This window comes from Balaenoptera physalus, assembly GCF_965194825.1.
Source record: "Balaenoptera physalus genome assembly, chromosome: 15".
Classification (NCBI taxonomy): Eukaryota; Metazoa; Chordata; class Mammalia; order Artiodactyla; family Balaenopteridae; genus Balaenoptera; species Balaenoptera physalus.
Window position 1 is genome coordinate 61,201,723 of NC_138894.1, and position 24,949 is coordinate 61,226,671.

At 37.4% G+C, this 24,949-nt stretch overlaps 1 protein-coding gene across 4 annotated transcripts in view; it reads right to left on the minus strand.

Annotated features, from left to right (window-relative positions):
• The window catches only part of CAMKMT (calmodulin-lysine N-methyltransferase), a 410,166-nt gene that overhangs the window by 42,917 nt on the left and 342,300 nt on the right, over window positions 1–24,949 (minus strand). For 3 of the 4 annotated variants that reach the window (XR_014254294.1, XM_082427852.1, XM_082427850.1), the window contains exons 4-7: window positions 18,538–18,598; window positions 16,481–16,535; window positions 15,361–15,424; window positions 6,603–6,669 (exon numbers count right to left, since the gene is read on the minus strand). Coding sequence is in view for 3 of the 4 variants with exons in the window: in XM_082427852.1 (XP_082283978.1) it covers window positions 6,603–6,669; window positions 15,361–15,424; window positions 16,481–16,535; window positions 18,538–18,598 (247 nt within the window). In the remaining variant the exon portion in view is untranslated. Of the gene's footprint in view, window positions 1–6,602; window positions 6,670–15,335; window positions 15,425–16,480; window positions 16,536–18,537; window positions 18,599–24,949 lie in introns of all 4 variants that reach the window. The other variant, XM_082427851.1, reaches the window with a different exon arrangement.

Sequence of the window (24,949 nt, forward strand, 5' to 3'; positions counted from 1 at the left end):
GGCAGAAGTTCTCAAACTTTAGTATCAGAATAATTTGTAGAGCTTATAGCTGAAATAAGAAAGACAATTTGATCATCTCCATACGTGATGAAAAGACATCTGCTAAAGCTCCATATTTATTTATGGTAAAATCTTTTAAAAACAGGAATCAATAAAAAAAACTCCTTAACAAGACAGAAAATATCATTTCTATTTCAACTCAAAAGCTAATGCATACTTAATGGTGAAACACCAGAGGATTCCCAACAAAGCCAGACTCAAAGATACCTATTTAATATCATTCTGGGATTTTTTTTTTATCCAATAAAATTATACAAGAGAAGAAAAAAGATACAAGAATCAGAAAGAAGTCAAAATTCCCATCATTTGCAGATGATGTGATTGTTTATTTGGAAAACTCAAGAGAATAAGTTGACAAGGTATTAGAAATAACAACTCATTGCGGTGACTAAACATTTGCTATACAAAACCCTATAGCTTTCTTTATATACATACATACAAATAATAACCAGTTATAAAATATAATGAAAGATCTCATTTATAAAAGAAACAAAAAAGGTAGTTTCTAAAAATAAACTTAACAAGAGAAATGAAGAAACATTTTAAATGCTAGTGAAACACCTAAAAAAGCTTAAAAAGAAAACTTCCTGTTCTTGAATAGAAGACTCAGAGGCATAAGCTGTCAAGTCTTAGTAAATTAATTCATATATATTTTTTCAGTCACAATGAAAATGTCACCATAATACAAATACCAACATGATTTTAGAATATTCTAGGAAGAAAGAATAATGGCAAGAGACTAGTCTTAACAGATATGATAATATATTACAAACTTTAGTAATTTACACAGTTTGATAAGGTCACATGAATAGACAAAGTCTACTTCTGAAAATCTGCTCTGTAGATACACTTACTTGCAAATGTACAGTTTATGTACAGATACATTTCACTGCAGCACTGTTTATAGTAGCCAAATACTGAAAATAAATCATGTCCATTATTAAGTAAAAAATAAATTATTTTTTAGCAATGGATTCTCATATGGGCATTCTCCAAAAAAAACTTTAAAGATTTCCCCCTTGTCCATTTTAAAGTGAGGAACTCCTTTGAAAATTAAGACATTTTTATTTGATATGTACGCTCTGTGATATAAATTTCTATGAAGGAGGGATTTTTCTGTTAAAACTGGAAGGCATTGTCACAGAGGATGCAGTAGTCTGACATGCACACCTGGCTATCAATATAGAACTTGGCCAATTTTTGGTAGTGAGATTTTGACCTTGATAAAAAGTCAGGATCGGCATGTCCAAAGAGTGAACACAAATTGTTCTATAAGAAAAGGCCTTAATTTTTAATTTGCTGCAGTTTAAGAGGGCCCCTAAAAATACCATGCCCCCCAAATTTTAAAATCTGGCTCATATAAACACAAAAAGGAGAACTCTAGCACAATATCTAAAACTGGGTAACATTCACCCTGTGGGAGCTGGTTTCTTCAGTGAAGAAACACTAAGCACTAAATAGTAGGGATACGGGCCTTTCTATAAATGTGTCAAGCAAATAAAAAATGTTAGTAATAGAAAGTACACTTAGGGCTTCCCTGGTGGCGCAGTGGTTGAGAATCTGCCTGCCAATGCAGGGGACACAGGTTCGAGCCCTGGTCTGGGAAGATCCCACATGCCGCGGAGCAACTGGGCCCGTGAGCCACAATTACTGAGCCTGCGCGTCTGGAGCCTGTGCTCCGCAACAAGAGAGGCCGCGGTAGTGAGAGGCCCGCGCAACGCGATGAAGAGTGGCCCCCGCTTGCCACAACTAGAGAAAGCCCTCGCACAGAAACGAAGACCCAACACAGCCATAAATAAAATAAATAAATAAATAAAAATTTGAAAAAAAAAGAAAATGCTCCCTATTAAAAAAAAAAAAAAAAAAACTTGCTTGTGATTAAAGAGGCATATTAATTAAAAAAAAAAAAAAAAAAAAGAAAGTACACTTAGGTATTTCATTTTCCCATATCCAAGATAGCAACAGAAGGAAACAGGACTGTGGCATCTCTAGAATTCTCAGCAGTTCTTGAGATTCTGTTACCATGGCTCTAGCAAAACTCACTAACAGGTATATTTTATCAGAAAATTTCCAGAGAGCCCTCAGCTTTCTTATCTCAGTTACCTTCTTCTAACCTTCCTCTTCAACCTGACAAAGGACAGATAAATGCCTACTCACAATGTCAGTGTCTACAGACACTATATGTGCATGCCTGAGAAGAAGCCTATCCTGAAATGAAAGTCAGCTATCTGATATATAAACTGATGTCTGAATCTCTAGAGCTTGACTTTCTTCTATTAAAAACTGTTTGGTCCCATAAGCCTTGTGGATTCATATCTTATCCTATCTTTCATTTATCATGTCATTTATCATGTCTTTCAAAATGTGCTCCAAATACAAATCTTAAAACCTTTCCTATAACAGGGATAAAGTGTACTAATTGCTTCAGGGAATATAAAAACATATTAAGTAGAGTCCTTCCCTTAAAAAAAATTATGTCTCCCTTGCTAGAATGTGAACTCTAAGAAGGCATGGACTTTCTCAGTCTTGTTCATCACTACATCTCTAGCAACCCAAAACAGTACTTGGCAGACAGAAGGTGATTGAAATATTTACCAAGAAATGAATGAACCAATGAACATGAAAATAGACAACACACTTTGAATAATGAGAGAATATGCCATGTTTTCTGGGGGACTATTCTAGGGTCAGCAGAAGTTAAAAGAAGGAAAAGATTAGGGCAAGCTGCCTCCTGAGAAGGCAGGAGGAAATGGTAATTAAGCCACCCTAGAAGAAAGGATTTAGATGGATAAGGAAGAGGGAAACAAGACTGGCAAAGACCAGATGGGGAGGACCAAATGTGTTGGAGAAGAGTGAAGAGGCTTGGGTGACCCAAGGAGAGGGTGTATATTGGGGAGCAGTAGAAGCTACGCTGAATGAAGAGAGTGAGGAAAGTGAGGGCAGACTGCAGAAGGCCTGAATAAGTCAGGAATTTTATCCCCCTTGGTTGGGATTTACATTCTTAAATCATTTTTCACATCCCCAATTTAATGTCTAAAGGAAAATGAGCCTCCAAGAAGACATAAACCTTAAAAAGCAGTAGGGCAATGGAGCTAATAGTCAATCCTGGGGGCCCACATAAAGGTAAAATTTGGGTTATAAAACAGTCTTAAAAGTTATTATGAGTTCCACAGTTTATTAAAATTAATGGTTTATTAAAAAATAATAAAAAAAAGTCACAGGTCTAAATTCACTAGAATTTTCACACAAAGATAAACTCTTTTCTTAAGTAGAAACTTACTTTTAATATCACAGCAGGGTATATTTAATCGATTTTTTAAAATATTGTAACTGTTAACTACTATTAACCAGAGAATGACGCCATTCAGTAATTCTGGAACACCTAGAAATATGCAGACATCAAAAGCTCTGAATGGTTCTTTATTAGACAGTCACAGGTTTGAAGACAGCTTCAGATAAACCTAACAATTGAGAAGCTGTAAATATCCTTGTTCTTTCACCAAACTCTAGCTATATTTAGTAGCATGATTTTCTTTGTTCAAGAGTTATTTGCTATAACTTTGTATTTATGTTCTCGAAGGCAGAATACCTTGGGTATATTAGTTAAGTTGATAGGTGGCTGCATGGATGAGTTAACAAATGAACCATCAAATGACTGTATTTAGATCTGTGAGAGGTAACGGCTATATCCTTCACATATGTGCATCCTAGATCTTTCTTAGCCAAGGCTAAAGCTTCCAGGCTTTTGCAAACACATCTTTCATATTTAGCAACAATCACAATCAGATTAAAATGGAACAGAGGGAATAAGAGAGTTTGGAAGGCAAGAGCATTATTCTAGGCAAGGCTGCTGGTGGTTATGAGAGCAGGAATGGATTTACTGTCAAGCTAATGAAGCCTATCATTGGGGCCCCTCCCTCTCACAGTCCCCTTCCCGGGCCCACAAACAGCCCCAGCGATGGGTTCACATGGCTGTATGCTTCTGTAAAATCTGCCAAAGTAACGTATAATCGAACTCATTCTCCTAAAGAGGGCCCTCAAAATAAGTTTCAGGCCACTCATCAACTGGGTCTGCCCTGTAGGAAAAGGCTGGTAGCAGGAGGAATGCTGCTTCCTGAGAACACTGGCAGAGCAGGGGGAACAGGAGCTTGGGGTGCCAGTCAAATTTCTGGGTGCCTTCTCTCTTTTTTTTTTTTTTAAAAAAACACCATTTCCGAGGTTCACAGTTCTCATACCACGATTTTCCTTTCTGCTTTTACATCTTTGCAAATGAAGTCACAGAAGACATTCAGCTGTTACAAACTTCATGTCAAGCTTTGAAGTGCTTTTTAATAGCAGAAATATTTGGCTCACGTGTGGGCTTTGTAGCTATGGTAAATACCTCTTAGTTATCTGTCGCTACTGTTATTCCACACCTCCAATTTGGAGGAGAAATTCTGCATATGCATTCAGGCACTAAAAAAGAATATTGAACTATATCTCAGCTCTTTTGTGAACGGTTTCCTTTTATTTCTTCTCACATGGAGCTAATGCTTTCATCATATTGTACTGGTTATGGGTGGGAAAGCAGTGGATAGAAGGGGAATGCTGATTATTACATCATTGGTTGGCAGTTTCCTCTTAGCTTCTTGAAGGTTAAGTGGTCAAGTAGCTCCTTAATATGAGATCAAGGCATTTCAAGGACTGACTCATCCACCTGTTTCCTGGCAACGTGCTTTCGTAGACTTTGGACAAAATGCTTACAGTGGTTAAAAAAGAAACTGACCACAATTAATATGAAATAAAGACAGAAAAAAAACCCCTCATCTTGGAAGTTTCTGTACGACTACTGACATACAGACTATATGTCCAGGTACATCTCAGAACAATATATTAGAAATAGCATTTTTGAGAACAATAAATAGAAACAAAGGCATTTTGGATCTATCCTGTGTTGAACAATGACATTTTGCTTCTTTATGTAACTTCATTATTTTATGAAGGGATGATAGAAAATACTACTGCACTCCATAATTTAAACACCTGACATTTTTGTTCCTCAAAATGCAACATTTTAGAATTCTAGATATGTTTATTAATTAGTGATTATTAACACCCAGTAAACAACATTATGTCTTGTAAAAACACAATCTCTCTTCACAGCATGATGCTGAAATCTATTATTCCCTGATTCCATATGCTGAAATACACTCAAATGGTCACAAATGACCTTAAGCATTAAATAAATGTAAATGAGGACAACATAGAAAATGTGTTTTTGATTGATAACTAAAAGACCAGGTTGAAAATCACATCCAAAAATGAAGTCTTCCACAGAAGGGTATGGCAGTCTGCACTGTGGAATAAAAGCTGTCCTAAGAATGAAGAATACCCAGGTAAGAGATTGCTCTTTCTGTGGACCTACTGGAGGTTTTCTGCGAAACAGAACTGGTTTACTCATTTATTTGAGAAACACAGAGCATACCGCCCCCTGTGCCATCAGCCTACTGTGAACATTCTAATGCAGGATTCAAAAATTCGTATATGGACACATTACATTCACCAGTTAATATAAGAAAAAAAAAGTTATTGCTACTCCATATCCTCATACCAGTATGTTTTCCACTTTAGTTTTTAAGCATTGTTGCTATTCATCCACCTTTGTTCCCCTGCAAGCTGAGCAGTTTGGGGTGGGAAAGCATCCTCAAACATAGAGAAAACTCAAAATGTCAAAGGATGCCAGATTAACAGTAATTAAAGAATTAATTAAAACTTAGATTGTTCTTCCAATAATGTCTGTGGTTAAACACATAAAGGAAAAATACACGGATACAGATATTTCTTGTGAAAACTACTAAATGATTACTTATTCCTCTAGGTCCATACCAACAGGGCAAAATTAAAATGTAGCATCACAGGAAACACCATTGTTTTGGTTGAGGGTAAGCAATTCTCCTACTTTGGATAAGAAGGAACAGAATCTAAAAGGGAATGGATACCTAGACTATTTTAAAACCATGAAACAGAACAGGGTTTCTCAATCTTGGTTCTATTGACATTTTGAGCCGGAGAGTTCTTTGCTGGGGGGAGGGGTGTGGGGCTGTCTTGCGCAGGCCTAGCGGCATCCCTGGCCTCTATCCACTAGATGCCAGTAGCAACCACCTTGCCCCAGTTATAACAATAGAAAAGTCCCCTGGGGCAAAATTGCCCCCCTCCACCAGGTTGAGAACCAGTGAAATAGAGCCATTCACAAGAAGGTCCCAGGCTGGGCTTCTCCCAACCTCATACTGTACCCTCTCAATCCTTAAATCATTCCCAACCCAGTGTTTAACATAGTTATCTTCAGTTTTTCTCATCTATTAATTGTAGGTAATGAAAACGCCTGCCTGCTTCATTACAGGTTCTTGTAAGCGTTAAATAAGATACTTTTAAAGTGCTTAAAACAGTGCCTGACCCACAGTAAGTGTTTAATAAATATTAGCTATTGTTAGTTTTAATAATCATCCATAGTACTGAGAAAAGCAGTTTCAACCAGAGTGTTTTAATGCAAAAAGGTATCTTACCGGCTTGATATGGTCCCAGTCTTAAACACACCAGCCATCTGATTCCTTGTGATGATGTCTCTCACATCTATAGGCCACAGTTAAGAAAGCTTCTGCAGTGATTGTCAACTGACTCCCAACCAGAAAGAGGCCCACAAACACTACGATATTCTTATCGTACGCGGGATCAGCATGGTGAGAAGGGCTGTAGCGTGTGAGGCAGGAGGAGAAGGGTGTAGCCCTGGCTCTGCCAGCAAATGTTGAATTACTTGTCACAGGCAAGCTCTTTTTTTCTTTTTTTTTTTAATGTTAACTTTTTTTTTTTTTAATTTTATTTATTTATTTATTTTTGGCTGTGTTGGGTCTTCGTTTCTGTGCAAGGGCTTTCTCTAGTTGCGGCAAGCGGGGGCCACTCCTCATCGCGGTGCGCGGGCCTCTCACTATCGCGGCCTCTTGTTGCGGAGCACAGGCTCCAGACGCGCAGGCTCAGTAATTGTGGCTCACGGGCCCATTTGCTCCACGGCATGTGGGATCCTCCCAGACCAGGGCTCGAACCCGTGTCCCCTGCATTGGCAGGCAGATTCTCAACCACTGCGCTGCCAGGGAAGCCCGGCAAGCTCTTTTAATTCCCTGGACTGTAGTTTTTTCACCTGTGAAATATACATTCAGGGAGCACATTGGCAAGGCCCAGGGTGATAAGCACTGGTCAGGGAAGATGACTGTACCATAGGTGCCAGGCCCCACTTGCTTAAAAGAGCTAGAAGCCCCAAGGTGAGCCTCTTTCCGTCAGTGGGGAGGGCAAGGGCAGTCTTCTGAGACTCTCCAAGTTGAAGTATTTTCAGTCTCCTAAATGCCAGTGGGGAGAGTGAGGATGGGCAGCAGGGAAAGACTTGGGGGGAAGTGAGAAGAGAAAGATGGAGAAAGGCTGGAGAATCTCAGAGAAAACTAATTACTGAAAAAGAAAATTCAGTGAAAGTCGCCTTGAAGAACTGTCTTTACAGACGTACAGTTTGGCCTGTGGCCATCTGCTGACATGTAAGGACTTGTACAAAAAGAGCCATATTTACTGAAGCCATGTTTTGAGGAGCTGGTCCATTAGAGCACAGAGCGTCATCTTCATGAGGACCCGTGGGAGAAATCATGTCAGGTTTCAACACTGGGAGAAACTGGACTTCAGATCAACTAGTTTTGCTTCAACTTCCAGACACTGTAAACCTTATAACTGCTCCTCTTTCTCTTTTTGCTCTGGTCCTTGTGCAACTCAGAGCCAAATGGATGATCTAAGCTGAACAACTACAAGTGCTCTATGGCACATCTTTTCTCTACCGGTCCTATTCCTGCCTTCATGATGTTTTCCTGGCTTTCTACTGTCCAACTGCCCTCGCTTTCTCCTTTATTTTATATGGTATATTCTGTGTGTCACTGTAAGAAGCCTTAAAATCCCTCTTTTGGAATAAAGCAAAGTTTAAATAAACAAGAAATAAAATAATTCCAGTGAAGGTTGCAAGCTGAACTAAATTGGGCCCATGGGGAGGTGACCAAGCAGACAAGCGATGTTCCCCTATTGCTCAGAAAAACAGATTTCCTGAATGCTCAAAGCAAGCACTGGCCAAGATCTCCCTGCAAGAACAGAGCCACAGGACATTTTAACCTAAATCTCTGCTTGAAACACCCGGCACACCCATTTCTTCTCTGAGTGAATAAGCAGGTACTGTGATAGCTTTCTTTCCCCAGGAGTGGGTAGGAAAAATCAATTAGGTCTCCTAATGAAGGGCTTTGTTGAGGTTTACAAAAGTGCTATAATGCAGACTTTTTTTTTCCCCCCCGGGTGAACTTTCCTGTATGCAAATTAAATACCGTTAAATTACATTCATTAAAAAAATAAAAGAGACTAATTTGCCTACTTGTTTTGATTAACTAAAATGACACATCGGCCTACAGTTTTGTCTATTTCAGGAAGAAAGTATTTCAGGAAAGTCTTCTAAATGAAATGTCTTGTAGAAAAGGACAGCTGACGTCTTTATTCTGAGAAGAACAAAATTAGTAAAGAGTCAGCTGACAACTGGTTTTGATTAAGTTCCCCCACACTATGGCCACACCCTTCTCGGCGTTTCCATGACATCCAAACCACATGCCATAATGTGCTCGGTACACCTGTAGCGTCGTATGAGTACATGACTAATCTATCAAGCCAAACATATTATTTTGTTAGTGGAGGTAATACTTTTTATAAAATAGTCACAGGGAAGTTAAATTATATAACTCAGAAAACCTATTAATAATTTTTAGTAAACATCTTAACACTATATACTTTTATACAATTTATAAAACTGTGAGTCCAGGTGGCCAGGCTGAAGCAAGAATATGTATTTATATTCTAGAAGCAATTTTTTTAATGAAAAAATTCACAGCAGTACTTAGGCTGCTTTATTTTTAGAACTGGGAAGGAAATATATTTTGTGGTTTAGGAGGTGTTTTTTATATTAAAACAAGTACCAAGAGAAAAAATGGCCATAGTATATTAAAATATTGCCTTAAGAGATATATTTTGATATTCTGCTCCCTACCTTTTACTTTATTTATTTATTTATTTATTTATTTATTTATTTTTAACATCTTTATTGGAGTATAATTGCTTTACAATGGTGTGTTAGTTTCTGCTGTATAACAAAGTGAATCAGTTATACATATACATATGCTACCATATCTCTTCCCTCTTGTGTCTCCCTCCCTCCCACCCTCCCTATCCCACCCCTCTAGGTGGTGACAAACCACCGAGCTGATCTCCCTGTGCTATGCAGCTGCTTCCCACTAGCTATCTATTTCACACTTGGTAGTGTATATATGTCCATGCCACTCTCTCACTTCGTCCCAGCTTACCCTTCCCCCTCCCCACATCCTCAAGTCCATTCTCTAGTAGGTCTGTCTTTATTCCCGTCTTACCCCTAGGTTCTTCATGACTTTTTTTTTTTCCCTTAGATTCTATATATATGTGTTAGCATACAGTATTTGTTTTTCTCTTTCTGACTTACTTCACTGTGTATGACAGGCTCTAGGTCCATCCACCTCACTACAAATAACTCAATTTCGTTTCTTTTTATGGCTGAGTAATACTCCATTGTATATATGTGCCACATCTTCTTTATCCATTCATCTGTTGATGGACACTTAGGTTGCTTCTGTGTCCTGGCTATTGTAAATAGTGCTGCAATGAACATTGTGGTACATGTCTCTTTTTGAATTATGGTTTTCTCAGGGTATATGCCCAGTAGTGGGATTGCTGGGTCATATGGTAGTTCTATTTTTAGTTTTTTAAGGAACTTCCATGCTGTTCTCCATAGTGGCTGTATCAATTTACATTCCCACCAACAGTGCAAGAGTGTTCCCTTTTCTCCACACCCTCTCCAGCATTTATTGTTTCTAGATTTTTGATGATGGCCATTCTGACCAGTGTGAGATGATATCTCATCGTAGTTTTGATTACCCTTTACTTTAGGTCAGATTCTGAGGTGGTTCCTCTGGCTGGCGCTGTGTCCGATAACAGATTTTCTCATTCTTCTGTGTCACTTCAGGGTAATAAAGGAAATTCAATCAAATCGAGTCAATCTGTCCAGGATAGTGTTCAACAGCATGGACCAAATCCTATTCTCTGAATGTACCCACCTTCTGGAAGACTCCAGTGGGAGACGCTGGGTGCAAAGAAAGCCTTAATGTGATTTCTGATTAAATATATACAGAGCAATCACCTTCAGTCTCCTAGTGGGCACCTGGACTTCCGAGCTCTAGGATATATGCTTGTGGCTAAAAGAAATCAGGACGCTATAACTAGATTTTCTCTTCAAACAAAGCATGGTTCAAGAGCGGGGATCCATCTTAATTTTGTTTCAGTTGATTTTTATCCTTAAAAATATATATATATGTATATATATATATGTTTGTATAATAATAGTTATTTGAACAAATTATATATATGTTATATACATAAATATAATTAAGCTAATTATATATAAATCTTGTCTAAAATATTAGCCTCCTCCTGCAATTAGTGATTATTATATTTATCAGTAGCTGCATATATTCAATACATTTTTGAGAGTTGGCATTGTTCTTTAAGCAAGAAGGTATTTTTAAAATAATAACACTGTGATTCACAAAGCATTACTTTCTTGGTTTATGCTACCTTTAGTTTCATTGCACCTCACTGATGTGGCAATATTTGTTAATTTAAATGCTGTGAAATAGTCTTAAATGTGCTTATTACTCATATGAATTGAGAGTACGATGTAGAGGTGTCTTGAGCTCTGTTAGCAATGTCAACTGTACATTTATGGATGAGAAGCCTTTTCCTCCTGTGCAAGACGATACTCACCAAATCATTCTAGTTTTTGGTGAAGAGATGGTTTACCGGGGGTGGCAGGGAAGCTATGAAGTCACATGAACTTGACTTCTAGCACTGGTTCTGATACTTAGTGACTGTGTGAATTTGGGTAAATTAACTTCTCTGAGCTGCACCTCAAGAATAGGAATAATGTACCTATTTTATAGACTTATGGAGTACCACATAGTAGGTGCCTAACACATAGTAGGTGCCTAAATCACGTCAATTCATGATCTTTTTCAATAATTCAGGCAAAAGCTTTGGAGGGATGAGAGGCTGGTGATGGTAACTAAAGTGAGGTTTGGCAGTTAAGCTTTATTTTTTCCCCCTGTTGCTCAAAACTATTATGTGAACATTTTTATTGTAGAATTTAAATGACTGGAAGGAATCAAAGAACTTCTGCCCTGTAGATTTTCAGTGTTTTTCACGTGTATAAATGTGCTCTGTGTAGGTATAGTCTGTGTCCTCCAAGAACAGGAACTTGGTCTGTCTTGTTCACTGCTATATCTTTAGCACTTGAAATGGCATGCAGTTAATAGCGGTTTAATTCATTTTAATTAATTAATTAATTAGCTTAATTTATTGGCTAATTTAAATTTAATTTTCAAAGCTATTTGTTGAACTCCTACCCAATGTGAGGCACACAGAGTCCATTTTGGACCGATATAGTAAATAGAAGAACAGCTGACACTGATATTGGAGGAAGGGGCCTGGACCCAGGATGATGGCCTGGCATTCCCAAGGTCTCAACCATCCACAGGCTGCACAGTCCACATGAAGCTTCATTTATTAATTATTCAAGTCAGGGATTTTGTTCAATAAAATAATGTTAAGCCAGGGGTATCTTCTTTAAAATTCACAGGAGATTTACCAATTTCTGGAGAATCCTAACCTCAAGATCATGATCCAGATGGTGCATATTGTGGGGATAAGATGCTTGGGTCAGAATCATGAGCCTGGGTCACCAAGCATTGCCATATTCTGCAGATAACCTGCTTGGTGTTTACTGAGGACGGGTCAGGGCAGGGTACTTGTGTTGGGTGAATTAGTGAGTGTTCCAGGAAGGGCTGCTCACCTTAGGTGTTGTACTTTTATTCATTATGATTTGGAAGAGGCTTAGCATCAATAATAACTCGGTATACCATTTCTTTCCCCTATTCTTATGTCACTGTCAACACCAGCTCCAGACTTTATTGAGTAATTATTATCTGGGGGCACTTGGAGATTTCTTTCTTTATTACACTAAAAAGGCTGTGCCGAAGAAGACGGAACACAATTCACACTATTTTAGGATAAATTCGGGAACTGGATGAACCAAATGATCCCATTTCTGATTTATCCTTTGTTCCCTTTGGGTACAGATAAAACAGCATCTGAAGGGCTCTCAGCTAGGGGGCTCTGGGTTAGACCCAGCACTGCAGTTTAAAGGCCAAGGAGAACCTCGGGGACATATACCCATGAGTCTGAGAAAATATTTAACAACATTCCCTTATACCTCAAGTCTTACTCTCTTTTCAGATATCTCTGTTTAATAAATCTCAAATCCACATCTAGCTTTCTAGGTTCAAGGTAGAGAGCTCTAGAAGACATAGCCAAATCCGTTTGATACATTTTATGGAGACAATAAATAACCTTACAACTGGTTGATATGCTTCTACGATATAAAGATTCAGAACGCCTCCATTCATTGCCTCATACATTTTAAAAATAGAAATAACAGAAGATAAACAGGAAATATCAGAAAAGGCTATTTTTAAAGGTAAAAATCAGAATCTTAGAAGCTTAAGAGACTAGGAAGTAAGACTCAGTTGGATTCACTCAATTCAGATGCCTAGAACAACAAAAATAAATTTTTAAATGATGAGAATAATATACAGGCCAATACTCAGATGTGATGTGAGATTGCCAGGTCGATTTTCAATTACATTTCACTGATGTATTCATTTGTTTCTTAATGTGCTCATCTTGCCCATTAAGAATAATTAGCAGTTTTGCTTAGAGATTTTCTGGCTTCTGGCAATGTTTCTCCCTCTTTTTTGTTGACATCCACTTTTACTTTTTAGAAAGTAATTTTTGGATAATATCCTACAACTGCTATATAATTTAGGCTTCCTAAAATTTTAAAGGAAAGATGTAAACAGTAATTTTTAAATGAGTTTGTTTCAATCTATATGCATCAACAGTATGTGATTCAGTGAATCTGTTATTTTACAGAAAGTGGGCACACAAATAGAAAAAAAAATATTTCATTCATATTAACCTCACTCGGTAAAACAGCTTACAACGAATGCCAGTTATAAGCTCTGGTAGCAAATCAAGAATAACATTAGTATCAAAAGCAGGAAAAACATGTTGCCAATTTTTAAGGCTTTATGCATGCTTTTTTCTCTTAATTAAAAAAAATTAGATCTAGTTACAACAGAAAAAGGCACACAAACATAGAACAACTGCATGATAAAAACTGAACTCTGTCAATAAAGTCCTAAGAGATGAAATAAAACACACTAACAGTTTTGGTCTGCATCCTGAAAGGACCTACTTTATCTACATTGTAAAGTTCTTCCCCTCCTGCCCTTTGGCACCCTGCTATATTAAACCCATTGTAAAACCCAGCACAATAAAGCACTCTCAGGGCTGAGCTTCTGAGGACCAAATGTTAAAAATCCATTTTCTTGGGAGGGGGCTGTACCAATCATTTCTTTGAAAGGCCGGCGGAGTGAGTACAGAATCTGAGATTTCCTCTCTGATTTCAAGAGCTGGCATGGAATCTTTGCTGTTTAAAGCAAAGGTGCATTAATTAATGACTAGCATTGCTTCCCTTCTTTGGAAGCTCTGTAGTTTAGCTCAACAATAATTTTAGTACAATTAAATTTACATACTGACCACAGATGCTTCCCATAGTTTGATAAAAGTTCTAATTGGTTTCTGATGCTATTAAATAAGACACCCGCTGACTTGAGAAAGACCTCAGGTTGCTGGGCCCAATCTGAAAGTTTCCGTGGTTAAAATGACCTTCTCTTTCCCAATAATCCTGCTTTTTTTTTCCCCCCAAAAAAACATCGCTGGGGCTGAGCCAGCATACCTGACTTCCTGTTGCTCTCTGTGTTCCCTGACATGCGGAGGAGGAGCAGAGTGAAATGATACAGTGCATGGAAGAACTCAGAATAAAGCAGAGTGAATGAAACAACATCGCTCATCTTCAGGAATATTTTGAGAAACTTGCGACAGTCTGAAGATCATGATTAAAATCCTGCATTTGAAAAAAGGAAGCACCTTTTGTGATCTCTTTCCCTTGTGTGAAAGGCCAAGATTGTGATTGGCTGTTTTTCCTTCCTGATTTTTTTTTTTTTTTAAAGTCTGTCAGGCAATTAGCTGGGTGGGGCTCTGTAGAGCACACAAGTGCCGCTGAACAATATTAGCTACTGTGCTTCTGGTACCTCCTTTCTCCTGTCTGAGCAGCCTGATAGAGCTACTGCAAATTTTATTTTCAAAAAATTATATAGCAGAGGCAGAAGAAGAAAATCGAAAATAGGCTCTAGTAGGATGCTTACCTCTTACAAAAATCAAAACTGCTTTGGCATTTTAGGGGCCTAAAATTCAAATAAGTAGATTGCCTCTTTCATAATGTAAATGGAAGGCACACCAAAAAATCCAAAGCAAGTATATCCTCCACTTTTCCTCTCAATTTCTAACGGCTGTTAACTGCCCCTGAACAAATCAGCTCGATTGCTAAAGTAGCCACAAATTATGCTTGCTTTCTTAAAGTACAGTTCAATTTTCATGAACTCTGTGTACATATTAGTAAAGCATAATCTAATATAATGGGGTTTGAACTGTAATAGCATAGCAGAAAAAAAGAGATAGCTTTTATAATCCTAAATAAAAGGAAATAATGAAAAACTGATAGCCGTTTCCAGTGGGGAGATATAGGGAACTCCTCGGGAATTAGAGTAGGTATAATATTGCATGGTCTGCACATACAACATCAAACGGAAGAAAGGTAATAATGAACATGAAGCTGGAAGTTAATTTTTACAAGCAATATCCAATATAATAAATGTTAAATCATTTATTTTATCCCGGCAAATTTCAATGGAAATAAAAGGACAAGAGTGCTTGAAAATTATTATGAAACAAATGTTCTTATTGCTTTGAGTGGTCCACAAATCATAAGCTCCTTTAATGAGAAGTGACTATAAAAATCCATTGAAATTAAAAAAAAAAACCACTTAGTCGTATCCGATGAATTCCATATATTTCTACTTTTTCTTAATTACTTATCATGTGTGTGTGGGGAACTCTCTTTTAATACCCCATGCTGTCTTTCTTTATATCAATTGTTACTCAGCCGGGAAAAAGGAATGAGCACAACAAACCCGTTTTCTATCTGAATAAGGATACTCCTGATGGCCTTTTCATTCCCATCAGTTAACAGAACTTCTTTGACATCTGCAGAAATAGCAACCTGAAAAAAAAAGGGAGCATAGCAAACAATGAGCAAATATGCTTGTCTGTGTGGAAGTGAAGACAGGAGTGACAAGCCTTCAGTATCATGCTTCCTCACCTATTTCTCTGTAACAATCTTCAATCTTTTTTCATTTTATGTCTGCATTATTTTAATCATTCAATCAAATCAGTCAATACTTTTATCATTCCATTTGCGGGAGCCTCTATCTTGCTATCATTCTGTTCGGTAATTGCATTGTGACAGCGGATGATGGTATTCTGAGAGGCTTTCATTTGTGGGCTTCTGTTTATCTAGTAGAGCCATCATACAAGGCTGTCACTCTGCCTTTCAGCTTGCTTCTGTCTGACTGCCTGATGCCCTTCATATAACTTTGCATTGCAGGCAGATGGCTTTGTGAGGGTAATTTTTTTGTGAGCTTTGACATGCTCGCACATTGGGCTGTAACCCTGACACATTGTGTAAGAGCGACAGGTTTGTCAAATGCCAATCAGTGTAACAATATGCTTTTATTTGTAGAGACATAAAAACTTGTCTAATGCACTGTGCTGCTACATAATATCTCCTGAATACATGACTCAGAACCCAGAGAATGGGGAACGACGTTCCTGAATGGCCAATCTAATTCAAAAGAATCTAATTACTGAGCGCTCTGGATCATGTTTGTTGGTGTAATAATGCAGGCAAAACATTAGCAGCTATATCATGGTGCTCCAACTGTGATTCGCCGGGCTATTCCTGTATCTTAGCAAATGGGACTATAATCTGAAAAAAAAAAAAAAAATGCTTTCGCTATGGCAAAGAAACACTGTGCGAGGCCTGGAATGTCACAACAAGCAATATTGACTACACTGAAGTAAAATGTTTCTGCTCATCGAGGCAACCATAAAATCAATATGATCCGAAAGTAAGTCAATCTAGAAGGTCTCTCAAGACCCGGCAGCTTGACCGCAGCTGATGCTGTTGACGGTTCTCTGACCCAGCAGTTGGAGGCCCTGGAACATTTTTCCTTTTGTTCCTCCCTCTGAATGGGATTGGAATTGAGAAAAGACCTACCATGAGCCCAGCCAAGCATGTCATGCCACCCCCTAGCTCACACACAGCAAGGTCCCTGAAAGAGAGAAAAGAAATGGTAGAACCCACACAAATTAGATGAAAATGGTCAGAGAGATATATATGTTACAAGAACAAATTGCCATCTGCAGTAAGAACGGCGCTACCAGGAAGTTGTGGAGACATGACGAGGCTACCGCATGTCGTTTTGCGTTTTAAAAATAATTATGAAATAGAAAAGTCACAAAGCAGGCAAATCAGTGGGGGTTCCCTCATTAGTGTTCACTGCAACATTACCACCGCTGAGCTGAAAAATCGGAGAAGGTTCCCTTTTTTTCCCTTGTCAATGGCGCTGTCTTTTAGAACTAAACTAGCTAGAGTAGCGAAAGATAATTGTTAGGAAAGGATAACACTGTTAATCCACATTCATTCCTTCAAAAACAGTTAGTTAGACAAGTAAATGAAGAATATATATGAGTGTGTATATACCTATATTATGGTCACATACGCACAACACACACACAAATACATGCAATCTTGAATTAAAAAAAAAAATTCTAAAACAAACTGAAACATTTTGGAAAGCTGAACCGCCCCCATAAAGAACAATTACACAAAGAGCATTTAGCAATTAACACTTAAATCACAATTGACCCCAACACAACACAGTGAATAAACAATGCGGGGACATAATACGGTTAAGCCAGCAAACCCAGGCTCAAGTAGTGACTGGGCTCTGACTTCACCGCTCACAAGTAAAGCAGCTCAGAGTTAAAGCTGACAGTCTGGGGGGGTGGGGGGGTGCAGTCTGGCACTCTGCACTTACCTTCCTCTTTGTGCCTAAATATCAGCCCTCAACGTGTGACATTCTTGCCCTGGCCCAGTGCTCGCTGATTGGAGCTCCAGGCAAGCTTAAGCACAGCGAGATGAGCAGATGCCAGACTTCTAGGGCAGCTCTGCAGCCCAGTTCGATACTGCCCTGTTCTTACTTTATATGCTTAGACTCTTTAAGAGATCGTTTCTTCTTCCCAGTTTGGGAAGTTTATTTCCTCAACAGGATAAAAAAAAAAAAAGAGAGAGAGAAAGAGAGAGACAATCAAGGGAGGGAGAGGTGAAAAGAGAAGGAAGAGGAGGAAAAGAAGCCAAGCAAGGACATTCATATTCTGAAATACACATAATGAGTATTTAGTTGTTCAAAGCAATTACAGACTGGTTGGTAAATATGGACCCATAGAGCTTCAAAAACTACATATTATTGACCCCATCTTGTAAATACATATTGTTAAAACACACACCCAATCTTATAAGTATATATTGTTAAAATGATCACTAATGGCTTGTCTGGAATCATAATGGGCTATTCAGGAAGCATATGTTGGATGACTTTTATAAAATGAGAATAAAATGAAAAAACCCATATTTTCTGGGTCTACCAAACATCTTCAGCATTTTTTTAAAAAAGGAGTTTTTTCTTTTTCCTGAATCCCATCCATGGGTTTAATCTATAATGCACATTGACAGTTGAAAACATTCATTTCCATAGCATGAATCTGTAACAGTAATTTATATTTTACAAATACATATTGTCTTGGGTATATAAAATACCTTTAAAATCAAGGGTGGGATGGCATCTTTAAATGATAGCTGTGGGGTATTTATTTATCAAATGTTCTGTAGTGACTTCCCTGGCAGAAGTTTAAAGAACATCTTTATTGTTTTTTTTGACCATCACAATCGGTAAGGATTGATTGAAGCTTCACTTTCGTTTCCCCAAAATCAAAGTGAAATAAAATGCCTTGAGTGGAAATCAAAAGCCTTTGACATATAGCAAAAAGCTTGCTGTGCAATATTAGTACCCAAAGGCAATTCAGATTTCTTTTTCAGAAGCAACATGTTTTCACCATGACCTTTTTCCCCCTTTCCTTCCTTTGTTTCTTTCTTCCTTTCTTATATATATATTTTTTAACAGTTTAATTTGAAGAATGTAATCATGGTGATCCTTAATATGCCAATATAGTACCCATAGTGGGCTAAACAAATTTTTAGGTGCAGCTTTGTACCTGAATACATCACTGTGCTTGAGGCAGTAGTAAGCCAAAACCTCTTCAGCTGGCCAGATGCCTGGAAAACACAAGAGGATATAGACTTTTTGATTACAGAAGTTTCTTCTACAAACACTCTCTACAGTCATTCTCTTAAGAAATGCCTTTTTGAAAATAATGTTCAGTACAAGCTATTTCAACTTGACTCAAACTTACCATAATTATTACTAGTAACGTCATATCACACACATTTCTTTTGTTGTTGATTATAACTCTTTTTCCAGGAAAATAGGATAATATCCTAAATAATTTTTACTAGATTTCAGTCACAACGAAACAGTAAAACAATAACAACCAAAATTACAAATATCCAAAATTAAATTTTAAATGGTATTTCAGGTAGATCTCACTCTTGTACACATGAATCTTCTTTTTGGCCAATTCATAAGCATCAGTTGAAGACAAACTGTATATGTAGCTCATATTCAGCAAAAATAAATGGAAAAATCATTTGCAGGAGCAAATAAAACCACTGAGGTCATTATATCTTTTTGTTTGATTCCATACTAATGTTTTTCAATATGCATAATTATTTCATTTCTTCAATTAAAAAAATCAAACTGGAGTATAAAATTGAGAAATTCAAATTTCACCAACTTTAGTACATCTTTCAATTTAACAATAATCCTACCCACTAAATTCCATGGAGGAGCATTTTCTAAAATCATCATCTGTAAATCATTTATTTAGAAGACATATAGTTTTCATGAATGAATATAAATTGTTTTAAGAGAAGACAGACATGCTTGGAAATTATAGTTTATAGTGGTTATCCCAGGATTACAAGTGTTTTTAATTTTTTTCTTTATACTTCTGGTATTTTCCAAAAAATTTTACAATGAATATATATTGCTCTTATAATCTGAATAAACTATACCCTTATAAAAATTATGTTTTCCCATGTGGTCAGACTTAAAGATCAGGCAGGGTACCAGGCATCCTGCACCGCCTGGGGCTGAGAATGCCATGTGGTCTTGGGAAAGAGCAGGGAATGTTCCTTGCCTTAGCACTAAGCACTCTTCTAATGGGTCCTGATGCAAAGTTGAAACACCTAACGTGACTTAATTTTCCCAGATGCATCTCCAGCTTCAAGGAGTAAGAAATGCAAACATTTCAGAGAAGATGATGTCAAAGAAATGGTAAGTAAAATCCTAAGAGAATCAATGGATAAACATACAAACAGCAAAGAAATGACTCTATAGAGCATCTGTTGCAGGAAAGTCCAGTCAGGTGTATTCATTAGCTCAGTCTTCCTGGCATTTCTGGTAGAAATGACAGTTTGGGGGAGAAACAAAGTAAACCAGCAAGAAGTGTCTGTAGTCATATTTAGAAGGAAAGTCAGAGAAGCAGTGGAGTGTAGCAGTTAAGATGACAGGTACTTAGGAACCAGACTCAGTTGGGCTCCAGCCCCAGCTCTGCATTCCCTAGCTGGGTGACCTTGGCTAGATTACTGAACCTCTCTATTCCTCAGTTTCCTCACCTGTAAAATAACATTATTGTAATATCAACCTTACAGGATTGCTGTGAGGATTAAATGAGTAAAGTATATGAAATGTTTTTAGAACAGCTTCTAACTCATAACAAGCTCAAAGAAAATGAAAGTTGTTGTTAATGTTATTCTCCTGCAAAGGAGGATAAAAGAGTGGAAGAGATAATATGTGAACCCTAAACAATTATCCTAATAACCAGAACACATGGAGAACCTTTTTAGCCTGCTCCTAATGATTAGCTTTGGCACGACCCCGAAGTCCTAATACCTGGCCTACCTCCACACAAAAAGAACTCCAGAAAGACTAAAACACATAATAAAATTCTCTGAAGGAAGAGCCCAAGACAGTGTTCCACACCAAGTGAATATAATCACCACAATAATGAATGAATTTCTTTATGCCTTCAGTAGATGGTTTTGAGGTTTTAAAAAATAATGATAGGGGAAGGGTATTTGACTAAAATTCAAGCCTTGATTAGTACAAAAATTTGACTTCTAAAAGGCATAGTCTTTTACAATAGTTTTATAATTTTCTCCCCAAAATTATAGAGGTTGATTTTTAACTAAATTAAATACAAAAGGTTCAAAGAACAAAGTTTAAAAATCACCTAAAATTCCGCCACTAGTATATAATCACTATTAACATTTTGGACATCATTCCGAAAAATCTCTCTAGGCATAAAGATATTTTACACAAGTGGGATCTTCTCATGGATGTATTCAATAATCTCATTTGCTCTACTCAGTATGATGGATAGATTCCCACGACAAAAAAAATATACTATACCTGCATCATTTTTAATGACTGCCTAAATATTTTATGTTTGCATCATAATTTATTTAACCAGTTTCCTTTTGATAGACATTTAAGTTAATTTCTAAGTTTTTGATATTATGAGATTATAAAGTGGTAAAATAAAGACACATTTTTTTCCCCAACATATAATTTTTCTCCTTAGGTCAAATACCCAGAAATGGGAAATCTGGTCAAAAGTCAAGTACATTTCACATTCTGATATATCAAACTGCCCCCCCCCCACGAAACTGTACCAAACTACACCCCTAATAGGGGTGTTTATTTCCAGGGGACTTCCCTGGTGGTCCAGTGGTTAAATGTCCATCAACTAAGGAATGGCTAAATAAAATGTGGTATGCCCATGCAACAGACTATTATTTGGCAATAAAAAGAAATAAAGTACTGATTCATGTTACAACATGGATAGAACATGAAAACATTATGCTAAGTGAAAGAAGCCAGACACAAAGGACCACATGTTTATGTCTTATTTTTCCATTTATGTGAAATGTCCAGAATAAATGAGGGGTGATTGCTAATGAGTATGAGGTTTCTTTTAGATGTGATGAAATATTCTAAAACTGATTGTGATGATGGTTCCACTACTCTGTGAATATACTAAAAAAACAGTAGGTGAATTGTATGGTATGTGAATTATATCTCAAAGCTGTTATCTTAAAAAGTTTTCTCATTCTATTACATGAGAATGTAATGGTCTTTTAAAAAAGATTTTATTTTTAAAGAAATTATACACATACATAGTTTAAAGAGCCACTGAGTTTTATGAGAATGATTAAGACAAAACAGTAGTACCCAGCCCGTCTGCCCAATCTTTCTCCTTCCTCAGGAATTACTGCTTTCAATTCTTTTGGCTGATTCTTCTGGTAATTACATTTTTCTACATACATGTTTATAATGTTACTTCTTGATTTTTCAGGTTTAGGCAAAATCTAATGACCCCCATTATGGAAGGTAAGCATTTTTTGCCTTTATCTCTACTCCTCTCCCCACACCACACATACCACACTCCTCAACCATCCACCATCACCATCTTCCTAATACAGATATATTATAATTTGGTAAGGTCACTACTCATTGTCAATTTTATTATAACCATGAAAAAAAAAAAACAACTGAGCTATGTTGTAAACTAGGATTGGTTTTTCTCTCATGCATAATTTTTCCCCCCCCTGGAGTTTATAATTGTCATTTTTTTCCTCTCATTTGCTAAGATTTTGTATTCAATCTCAAAATCCAGTTGTTGATTTCTCCTTTCAATACAGTCACTCACATGAGGTATTCTATCAACTTCATTAGGAAATATCTCCTGTGTTTCCTGACCTGCCTAGGTCTGGACTGGACGCCCAATATACTTAGTGTACCAGTGTAGCTCTGATCTCCTGAAATCCATCTTCCCTATCATTCCAGGCTTCCTTTTGCCCTTCTGCTGTGTTCCGTCTCTCGTGTCCTCTATGCTTTGTCTTCCTTTCTTGATTTACTTCCTCATTTTAGTGTAACACAGGCTCCGGCAGCTTCTTGAAAAAAAGTGTGTGGAAGGTAAATGTTAGAGAGCTTAGATGATTCAATGGTGATTTCAATCTGGAAACTCCATGTTTTTCAATTCCTGAAAAAAGGTTCTTGGGAAGTTCCATTGATTATTTCCTTACCTCCATTTTTACGTCTTCTTTCTCTGAAACTTATGATTTGGATGTTGAATCTCCTGAACTCATCCTCTAATTTTTTTATCTTTTCTCTCCTGCTTTCCATCTCTTATTGTTTTCTACTTTCTTGGAAGTTTTCTCAGCTTGATCTTCCAGCTCTTTTATTGTTTTTTTCATTTATGCTATCGTTGGTGGTAGTTCTCTGAATATTTCTTTTTCAGAGCATCTTACTCCTGTTTCATGAATGCAATACTTTTTAAAAATTAATTGAAAATATCAATTATAGTTTAAGTTTTCTTATCTTTACATAGTTTGTCTTCCTCATGTTGCTTTTTTCTGTTTACTGGCTTTGGTACCTGTCACATTAAAAGCTTTCCTCAGATACATCTGGTAGTTCTTTGTTGTTTACATAAATGTGATTGTAGAAAGATAAAAAGCTGATTGGAGGTGAAGAGGGCTGAGGAGTGTGGGTGGGGTGTGAGTGGAGAGGCTCAGCAATCAGTCAGCATATGTTAACCTAGTCCCTCCACGCTGCTTTTGGTGCACTCTCTGATTTCAACTGTACCTATTGTCCTCCAACCTAAAAACCCTTGATTTAACCCTCTCCAGAGAATAAACCTCCTCTTCTGTTGGCAGTGCAGAAGGGGAAGTTAGTTACCCAGTAGCCTGGAATGGGGAAATTACTGCTTCTTAACCCATTTTCAATCAATCCTCCTTATTTTAGCGCCCCCTCAACTCCTACTTTTAGAATTACCTGGTGACACCAATTCCTGAGCCTTTCAAAGTTTCAGGTATGAACTGGGTTGGTTCTCAACTTTCCCAATTGCTGGCTTTCTAATATCTGCTAAGTCAATGACGTCTCATCCATGTGCTTCTTGGCTTCCAAAATTATGTTGTATGTTCTCCTATTTTGTCATCCTTGTGGGTTTATGTCTTACAAACATCCCTTTAACAGTGGTTCTGCTTCATGTAACAGAGAGAAACTCATTGGAAAAGTGATGAGAATAATTTTTAGAAGGACATACAAGCCAAGGATGCTAATGGTGAGGGTTTTTTTTTTCTCGAGATTTTTATACTCCATTAACAATATTGTAGGGTTCTATCAATCAATTATAGGCACTTTTGCTATATTCTTGACATCATCTGATGAGGCAGAGCAGAATGATCATACTGGCATTTACAGCAGCTAAAGTATTGATCCCCCCCAAAGCATTACAAAACATTTTAATTAATGGCTTATTCTAGATAACTTGTTTTCTAAAACATATGCCATGAATTAGGACACTTCCTTAAAAGTTATTCAGTCACATGACTTCCTATTCCTTAGTGCTTTCTGTATAAATTGAATTACTTTAACTCACAGGAGAAAAGACCTTTTTCATCCATTGGACTTCCATAAAAGCATTAGCTAAACAAGAGTTCTATGTGGAAGAAGAAGAATATTATTCTTAGATTTCCATGGTCATTTGGTTTCATTCCTTTTTTTTTTTGAACAAAGGTTTTATTCCCTACAGATAGTTCTGTCAGAACTGGGCCTATTGAATCTGTTAGACTTCAGAAAACCCATAGTCAGCCAACACTAAAATATGAAAAATTAGCTGTCTATGTAGAAATAATGAGGGGCAAAGTTGGTGATGTGATCTATTTCATGTATGTAACCACTTTTTTCTCATCTCTGAAGTAGCTTGTTTAGAATTACTTTAAATGCCAAGTTTTGTGGTTAATTTAGAAACAAACACATTCATCATTAACCCAAAGGCTGAACAAATCCTAAAATTAACTGTCTGTAGATATTGAGATATGAGTCTCTAGCCAAGCATGGGTCTTTCTAGATCACTTCCATTTGAGAGCTTTTTGCTTCCCTGTAGTCCGTGTTAGGAACAAGTCCTGGGACTCTGACAGAAAGCATCTGACAGGCAGCACTGCTGACTCCCTCTTCTCACTCTAACAGCTTGTACTTGCCCCATGATGACAACACACGTAGCTCTTGCAGCAGAGACATGGCTCTTCTGTGCTCAGCTGATGTTTGGACAGCAAGCAGCAGCTTTCTTTACCCTCCTCCATCTAAATGATCATGTCTATCATGCAGGAGTCAGAAGTAAGGCCTCTTTCAAACCTGAGACTTAAACGGAGAGCCCAGCACACCTTTAGCTAAGCCGTTGACTCTTCTGGAAGAAGAAATGCATCAGTGGATATTACTAAAATGGCTGGAATGGGTAGGTAAACCTCTTGGACTGTTTTCAGTGTTTATGCTCTGTCTCCTTCTCCTTAAACATTTCTGCTTTGTCACTGATGCTTCAACCCAGATTAGAAATCCATAAGATGACTACAGAATGCTCTATAAATATTTATTGGGCATCTACTATGTTTCAGGCCCTGTGGATCAGCAGGGAATGATACAGCACGGTCACTGGAGATTCAGTC